This window comes from Tamandua tetradactyla, chromosome 14, assembly GCF_023851605.1.
Source record: "Tamandua tetradactyla isolate mTamTet1 chromosome 14, mTamTet1.pri, whole genome shotgun sequence".
NCBI lineage: Eukaryota > Metazoa > Chordata > Mammalia > Pilosa > Myrmecophagidae > Tamandua > Tamandua tetradactyla.
Genome location: NC_135340.1, coordinates 78,236,556 through 78,245,526, shown reverse-complemented (window position 1 = coordinate 78,245,526; position 8,971 = coordinate 78,236,556). Strand labels below are relative to the sequence as shown.

The 8,971-nt window shown below is 44.3% G+C and overlaps 1 protein-coding gene and 1 long non-coding RNA gene across 2 annotated transcripts; one reads left to right on the top strand and one right to left on the bottom strand.

Annotated features, from left to right (window-relative positions):
• Positions 1–244: 244 nt before the first annotated feature.
• C2CD4A (C2 calcium dependent domain containing 4A) lies at positions 245–4,649 on the bottom strand. The gene is made up of 2 exons (XM_077128093.1): positions 4,422–4,649; positions 245–4,023 (listed from the first exon to the last, which is right to left on the bottom strand). The coding sequence occupies exon 2, from the start codon at positions 3,991–3,993 to the stop codon at positions 2,830–2,832; it is 1,164 nt and encodes a 387-aa protein (XP_076984208.1). The 5' UTR covers positions 3,994–4,023; positions 4,422–4,649; the 3' UTR covers positions 245–2,829.
• On the top strand, positions 3,536–5,516 carry LOC143656211 (uncharacterized). The gene is made up of 3 exons (XR_013162432.1): positions 3,536–4,003; positions 4,407–4,572; positions 5,260–5,516. It is a non-coding gene; the product is annotated as an uncharacterized LOC143656211 (long non-coding RNA).
• The last annotated feature ends 3,455 nt before the right edge of the window (positions 5,517–8,971 follow it).

Sequence of the window (8,971 nt, the reverse complement as noted above, 5' to 3'; positions counted from 1 at the left end):
GAAACTTGGTCTGCCCCCTAACAGATGTTCTAAACAAACCCATCCCGTCCAATGCCTTTTTGTCTACATATATTTTTCTTGCTTTACTATCTTAGTGATCACATTAAACTCGCTTTTTGCTCTTTTAAACATCTTTGACGAAAAAATAGTTTTCTGACCTAGGTCCTGGGAATGGATATGGGGGAACGTTTTGGGGGATTGTTGAAGTATGCATAAAAGAAAATCCAATTCTAAAGTAATGACTTAAACACAGTGAAAGCTAGTAAATTACGTGTAGAATGCATTAGCATTGGAAAACCAGATGACGATGCAGTGGGTTTGATTTGTTAATTTGTATTCAGTTAATGCTATTTAAACTGGCATATTCACTCTCTTTTGTATAGGTATTTTATTTGAATATGTTCACATATTTAAACCACAAAGAGGCAATATCGTCCCATATCATTTGTGGAGAAGATGTGTGTGCCTATTACTCAGTGAGAAGCATGAGAACTCTTAAAGCTGTTTTCTACAATCAACATGCCATTGCCACACACTTCCAGCATCACTGTTTTGGGGATACGTTTTCCTACCTTTTAAGTCTAAAATATTTTTGTCAATTTCTGCACTCCGTTGTACTCAGTTATTTGCAATGTGAATCTTCACCACAATATAATAGCACACATTTTCAAGGTCATTGGTTTGTTCATCTCTGGCATTAGATTGGTCTGGCATTAGATTCAGCTGAGGTGATTTAGCACTAAGACAATAAAGTCCCTGACAAAACACATGAGGGATCCACTAGAGGGCAGAAGAGCGTAACACAAAAGGCTGACATCACAAAAATTTTCCATTGGAAATAAAATTTCTTAAATCCTCCCCCCCCAAAAAAAATCAAATTAGTTCAGTAATGTAAAATAATTTATACACAGTGGTTTTTCCTTTCTTGGAAATAATGATCTCATTAGGTGGAAGGGCAAAATGAGACTAGAATTGGTTATATTTCTGGCTCTGTTATTAATTACTCTATTTGAAAATAACCACCCTTATTTCATGGAGAATTTAGGACCCTGAATCTACTTAAAAAATGACACTTTTGCCCCCAAACTGTTACTTCAGTATCTAATATAGTGACAGCGGTGATTGCAACCTTTTCTGTAGTAAGGTTTTGCTATTTAAACCATCAGTGCAATCTGTTTTTAATTTTTAAAAAGTAGAAAAATAAAAACCTACAATGATTGTGTACTTGGCCAACTGTTTTCACTCTCCATTTATTTTCCTATTAAAATATTACAAACGTGAACTCAGCAGCCACCATTCCAAAATTCTTCACTCATGAAGTTAAAAAAATATTGAATTAAAGGCCAAGGGCATGATAATGTAGAGTGGCTAGAAGGGCACATGGTTGGCCTAAACTACTGTTAGGGTCATCATTCATTTGGTCAACAACTGCAAGCTTTTGGATGTGGCTGATTTTCATAGAGTCATTGACTTCAAAGTTATTCTTCACAGTTATTCAGCATTCTCATTGTAAATACTCAACACAATAACCCATTTCAGATTATGTCTGAGTTGTGACTGAAACTGAAGCTCTTTTCTAAAAGAAAAAAGAGCACTGCAGCATTTTTCATGTGCACCAATGGATAAAACTGTTCTCACGTTTAGTGAAAGCAGAGTCCACCTCTGAATCCAGATTTATAATCATATTTAACACCGTACCACATGTTGAAACATTTCAACATTGTAAACTCTCATTCAGGACACCCGTTTCTCCTATATACATAAGAAAATTAACTGGTTGGCAGTTAACATGAGAGATGAAGGAAAATCATCCTTTAAAACATACTAAATCTATTACTCTTATCTGAGGCCAGAAATACAGCAATGTTGCATGCATATCCAGATTTCCTGCTCTGGCAGATTAGTTCACTTGGTTCCAATCAAGCTGGCATCCCTGTTTCTGTGACTCTGAGGCTAGTTAGCTTCCTCTTCAGACAGAGACTCAGAATTACCAGCTCATCTCAAGGCCTGAACTCATCAGCATGAGGTAATGAATTGTTCATTTCAGCCAGTTTGCTTTTTCACTAGAGGCTCACGAATGTGAAAGGAGGCACCAACCTCAGAGTCAACATTTTCAGATAAAAGTTGCAAAGTCACAACATGAGATGAGCCCTTTAAGTATTGTGGAATTACAAGTAGTGAGTACAACACACTGCTTGCATAGGTTCAAATCCTGACTCTGCTCTTTATTCTGTGCCTCGATATCTGCAGCAGTAAAAAGGCAATAAAGATGACTACTTTTCAGAGGTGTTTTAAGAATTAAGCAGATTAATATTTGTAAAGCTGTTATTATGCTTCAGAACATTAAAATGGTTCCAATTTCTCATGCTTTTCCAACAAGATGTGGCCAAGAATACCATATTGGAGTTCCTACTAATACTTTTCACGGCTGACTTTGGACAAGTCACTCCACCCTTCTTGCTGCTTCTTTCTTGTCCAGGGTCTGAAAAAATGCTTCACAGTAATAAATGCTTTAAGAGTTTCAGTGGGTGTTGTGGAATGAGCAAAGTTCAAAATGAGATTAGGGCAAACAGATTTTGTGGTTTATTATTAGCCTGTAGGAGTGCGTGGAACATATGAAATGCAACTGGCTTTCTATATTGGGAAACTAGTATTGACCACCATGACTTCTGCTGAGAATTTTGAGGGTATCTATGCAAAATTTTACATCCTTTACTGGGATAATAACTAACTATTAGCTCTGTCAATGGTGGCTAATAGATAGGCCTGAGTAAAAAAAACCCAAAGATTTATTTTGTACAAAGCGACTGCAGGCACCCGAAGGTCCCGTCAGAGGAGCAGGAGGGAGCCCAGCAGCAGCTCGCCCCGGCCCAGCTCGCGGTCTCGCTCCAGGCCGCGGCCCTTGTGCTTGGCCTTGACGCGCACCGCCATGCGGCGCACCTCGTCCTCCGTGAGCCCGTCAAAGCAGAAGTCCTGCTCGAACACCGGGTCGCGACTCCGCCCGACCACGGCGCTGCGCCGCTTGCGCGTCTCGCCCGGCGACTGCAGGACGAAGCTGAGGCGGCAGCCGAGGGCGCGGGCTCCCTCGGCACCCCCGGCCATGCCCTCCGCGCGCAGCAGCCGGATGCGGAGGCGCCCGCTGCCCGGGCAGTAGTCGGCGGCCAGGCGCAGGACGCCGCCGGCGCGACCCAGAGCCACGGTGCCCTCGGCCTCCAGCCGCTCGGGCCGCGAGACCGAGAGTGGCGGCGGGGATTCAGAGGGGCCCGGGGCCGGCGGTCCCGAGCAGGCGCCGCGCTCTGCGTCTGCGTCCCCGTCCCCGCCGGAGACAGAGCGGGAGCCGGCCGGGTCGCGACGCCTCCGGGTTCTCAGTGCGCGGCCCAGCAGCCGGTCAGTGGCGCGCAGGAGGCGGCGGCGGCGGGGCCTCGAGGGGACGGCGTCCCGGGGCGAGCGAGGGCCGCCGGAGACCGCGGGAGTGACGTTGAAAGCTCCGCCCCGGACTCGCGGCCAGCCCTGGGGCGCGCAGGGAACGCCTCCTTCGCCGCCAACGCCGTGGTAGGTGTGGGCTCGTAGGCTGGACACCTGCCCGGCGGCTAGCGGCCGCAGGAGCGCGGTGGCGCCGGGGTCCCCGAGGAAGAGTGACTCCTTGCGGCGGGTGTGCGGGCTCTCGAGCAGCGCGCAGAAGCCGTAGGCGGTGCGCACGCGGGGCAGGTGCGGCAACGAGAGCGCGGCCTGAGAACGTGGGTCCCAGTCGGTGCGGCCGGCGCCCGGGTCTGCCCCTACCTCTTCGACCCAGGAGCTCCGGATCGTGACGGAGGCCTGACCAGGCGCGAGACGCGGTGGGATGCAGAAGTCGGGGATGCGGTCGGGGGTGAGCACGTTGGCATACGCAGTGGGGGCAACGGCGGCGTTTCGGCGGGCGTGGCCTCGAAGCACCCCATCTCTGCGCGGTAGGAGGCACTCGGGACCCTGGCGGATCCGCTCCAGGCACCACATCAGGCGACAGGTGTGTTGGCGCTGGTCTGCCTGCAATCACAAGCGCACACATATTGCCAAAGCTAGCTCTGTGGTGCGCAGCAATTTTTGCCCTTTTCTTCTACTTTTCGGGGTGCTTCCTCCTGCCTTTCTTGGGGCCAGGTCAACAGCACTGCATGCCCTACAGCACACTATTTTTTAGATATTGCAAAGTAGTCGTTCTCCTGTCCTGGCCCTATTCCATTGTCATGGACACTTCGGGATTTGTGGCTCATAACCTCGATCTACCCTCTCTGGCCTCAAATGTTGGCGGCTAACTTTGGTGGCACTGTCTACCATGCTAAGAGGAGCTTTGTTTTGTGCAATCGCTTTCCGAATTCTAGGATTATTGCATTCTAATCCTCATTGACAATTAACATAATTATACCCTCCAGGCATCTGCTACTTACTTTTCCTTTGTATGCGTAAAGAGCTCAGACGAGAATTTAGGGGAATCAAGCGAGCAGACCGGTCCCTCCTAAGGTGCCTGGGGTTCGGTGTCCGAAGGCTCTCCACACGGTTCGGCCTGGGGGGCCAGTCCGAAGAGGGTCGCAGCTTGGGGTAAGTAAAAAGCGCGCGCGACGGGGTTAAGCACCTCTGCTCCAGGACAGCCGGCGAGCGCCTTTAAGGCGGTGGCTTGGAAGCGCAGGCCAATGGGCAGGCGGGCGCGGCGCTGCCAGGTAACCGGATTCCAGGCCCTCCCCTTTCCCATTGCCACGTGTCTGAATCTGCTGTGCAAATTCAAGGGCCCGGTTCCTTCTCTCGCGTGCATTGGGTGGGGTATTCTCCTCGGAAATCGTGGACAAGTTTGTTTCCTCATGTGCAAAAGAGGTTTAAGTCTTTCCATCACAGTCGTTGTGAGGTTTGAGAGCCTAATGTATGAATGCACTCTACAGGTAAGCAGTGAAGACACAGTTCCGGTTTGCCTTATTCTTAACACGTACCTTCCTCCAAATCCCGCCATTTGGTTGCCCAGCTTTTGCAACTCCTTAATTGCTTTGGGTTTTCAGTTTTGATTTTAAACGTTTCTTTGTTGATTATAAACCAATTCTGGGTAGAGGGTAGTCGAATGGGGTGCTGGAGATGTTCCATATCTTTATCTGGGTAGAGCTACAGACGTATCTATAAGTTAAAAAAATAATTTAGTATACAGTTAAAATCGGGGCACTTTGTTGTATGCATCTTATTCCTCAGTTTTAAAAAAAGGCACAACCCTCTTCCTAAGCCATTGTCCTGGTTTTTGACCAGGAAGACCATACTCCTGTACACATCTGAGCTGTGGAAACCATCCGTGGAAGTACCCGGACCACACACATCTTGCCTTCCTAGGCTGCGCCCATTTGGGACAACTCCTTTTTCCTTTCTTTTGGTAACTGGCCTGTGTATGATCTTTTTACATAAGATACTGACTTGCTGTGAGAATACCAATGTGAATGTGAATTTCAATAAAATCTGCAAATTAAAAAAAAAGAATAAAAGAATGAAGCGTCACTATATATAAAAAATGGAAGCTGCCTGAAATATATTGTTAAATAAAAAAGAAATTTGCAGGGAATAAAAGTACTGCCTTGTATTTTATTTTTAACTTTTTTAATTGTATAGTATAACATGTATTCAAAGCAAAGAAATAAAAAGCAATAGTTTTCAAAGCACTCTTCAACATGTGGTTACAGGATATATCCCAGAGTTTTGTCATGGACTATTACGATCCTCTCAAATTTTTCCTTCTACCTGCTCCAGAATATAAATAGAGGTTAGAAGGCTTAATATGTTTTTATCATCACACTCGACTTTTTTTGTGAAAAATAACATATATACAAAAATCTATAAATTTCAAAGCACAGCACCACAGTTAGTCGTAGAACATATTTCAGACTTTGACATGGGTTACAATTTCACAGTTTTAGGTTTTTACTTCTAGCACCTCTAAAACACTAGAGAGTAAAGGAGATATCAATTTAATGATTCAGCATTCATATTCATTTGTTAAATCCTATCTTATCTGTATAACTCCACCATCACCTTTGATTTTTCCATACCTCTCTTTAGGGGTGTTTGGGCTATGGCAATTCTTAAGTTTTGATATTGGAAGGGTCTGTCACTAATATGGGGTAGGAAGATGGAACTATCTGATGTTCTGGAGAGGCTGGGCTAGGTTTCAGGACTTACCTGGACCAGGGACCCATCTGGAGGTTGTAGGTCTCTGGAAGGTTACTCTAGTGCATGGAACCCTTGTGGAATCTTATATATTGCCCTAAGTGTTTTTTAGGATTGGCTGGAATGGTCCTGCTTAGGGGTTGGCAGGTTATGATAGGTAGCAAGGTCTAATTGAAGCTTGTGTAACAAGGTCAATTGACCTTGTCAATTATACTTCTTTTCCCCTTTTTAGTCAGGATGGAATTGTTGATCCCACAGTGCCAGGTCTGGATTCATCCCTGGGGTTCATCTCCCATGTCTCCAGGGAGACTTTCACCCTTGGATGTCATGTCCCACATAGGGGGGAGGGCAATGATAAAAAAAAAAAGTACTGCCTTGTATTATATGATCTACATATAGTGGCTAGAACTGTGACAGAAACCCTGCAAAATTATTCCTGTTTTATAGATGAAAAACTGTGTTTCAAAGGTTGAGTACTGTCTGGCCATGAATCTACAGAATAGGTTCCGCTAAAGTTCAGTGGGCAGTTAAGATAAAAAACTGAAGCAGGCCACTCCATATAGCAAAATAATAACACCTTATTACGGAAACCTACAGACAGGGAAACTGGTCCTGGGCAGCTGCAGGATGTTCAGAGTAGCTCTCAGCATCATCCAGGGGGTAATAAAAGGCTACATGGTACGAGAACAAGGAAGGCACAGAGTCAAGTTGAGATGTACAAGATCAAAAACATGTTTTTTTGAAGTTACTGATACCCATCAGAAGTGGTTCTAGTACAGATAGCTATAGTGCCTAGGACTGTGCATCGTAAGATGCGCCCACCTGGGATGGAGAGGGGAGGCAGGTTGCGGGGGTGTTTGCCTTATCTGAGAATTTATAGCTTCTCTGGTTTATGGCCTTACAAGTACTTTACTCAAGGTCATGCAGTGATGTAAATTGGAGGAAATAATACCTACTAAGTTAACGAGTATAAATTAGTTGTTTGGGGTATTAAATGAATATAATAATGTAAAATACTTAGTACTTACCTGGCGCACAGTAAGTACTAAATGCACAGTAGCAACAATAATGATTATCATTTGTAAAGACAGAAGGAAGGTTGTAGAGTGTAGTGGTGAAGAAAGTTGTGTCTGAAGTTAGATCTGGTTTTGAGTTCCAGAATGGCAGTTCACTAACTGTGTGACCTTGAGCAAGTTACTTGCACCTTCTAAGCCTCAGTGTCAAGTGTAAAATTGATAATTTTTATCTCCCTATAGGGTCGTTATGCATGTGAAGAGTTTGGCATAGAGCCTGACATGAACAATAAATGTCAGATATTATATTTAATGTTATTAGAGATAAGAGCAAATGTTCACTAGTTCATTGATTCTTTGAAAGCAATAGTTACTGAACGCTTCCTGGGTTCTAGCCAATATGCTAGGCAGGTGGATCCAGGCTGTACGAGATCATATCAACCACGTACATCAGTCTAAAGTGGAATGAATTGGTGAGGATGGAATATTTTGAATTCCGTTTGGCTGAAGCTGGAGTGCAAAGAAACTTTATTAAGCACATTATACATTTAGTGTGGGAAGAAGTTGGGGTTGTGGATCTCTGGGTTTACAAGGCCCTTGGCTATCACCTCTTTGTTTTTATACTACTCCACTCCTGGCCAAAATTCCTAGGACAAGGCCAAATCCAAAGAACAGTGATTGCCAATTTTTATGCTGAGGGTCACGTACATTTATATTGCCTCACCTCTCCTTGGGAGAGTTAGTCTGTGAGTGAGAACATAACCCCTGGTTAAAATGATGAGGTGCACAGATCAGAGCTCACAGTGAGAAGGTGGGGAAAAGTTGTTAAGCAAAGCTGTGTTCTGGTGGGAGAAAGGAAAAATGCATTAGGGCATTAGAAATGATTTAGGAGTAAATAAATATAGACTGGAATGACCCTGTCTTAGGTTCAAATTGCTATTATGCAACTTTTTTAGTGATTGGACTGGGGCAAGTTAATTAATCTATCTGAGCCCAAGTTATAAAATGGGGTAATAATACCTACCATGGACAATTATTGTGATGGTTAAAAAGATCTGCATGAAAATACCTGGTATACAGTAAGTGCTGACTAACTATTAGCTGCTGTTATTTTTACCAGTATTATTATAATACAGATTTGCCTGGCCAGGGATTAGCTGATTCACTCATGAAGTCCTTTACAAACATTTCCTGGCCAAGCAAGTGGATTTACTTTGTTTTTATTAGAAATTCACCTTCTTCAATAACACTTGAGAAGCATTTCCTGCATAGGATTTCTTAAAAACAGCAAAGATGTGCCCTTGCATGACTGACCTCATTAAAACATGTTTATTTTCCTCAAAAATATGAGCTACCTGGTATTTGGGAAGATGGTGTAATAGGGCCAGCTGTGTGCCTAGAACACACAAATCTACTCAGAGGAAGATTGTGGCCGTTCCTAGCTCAGGGATGTAACTATGGGAACATCCAGTAATGGAGCTGGAAAACAATTCTGTGAAGTAAGCATAAATAGATCACACACCATTGAGGTCAGAGGTGCTGTCAGAGTAGAAGGAAACTGAACATTTTAAAGCAGATTAAAAAATATATAATGTATAAGAGGCTGGGTGTCAAGGAAAGCAAGAAGAGAGTTTTCAATCATTAAAATACTGGTGTTCTGAATTATCTGTCTCATTCGCTACAACTACAGCATGGGGTAATGGAAGGACCACAAGCCAGGGAGTCAGCACACTTGGGCTTTACTCTGACAATCATTAACTAGTTGTGGGACTTTAGGCAAGTCCCTTAAT

Bases quoted from the DNA above. Each gene is read 5' to 3' on its own strand.
- C2CD4A (XM_077128093.1), bottom strand. From the start codon at position 3,993: ATGTGGTGCCTGGAGCGGATCCGCCAGGGTCCCGAGTGCCTCCTACCG.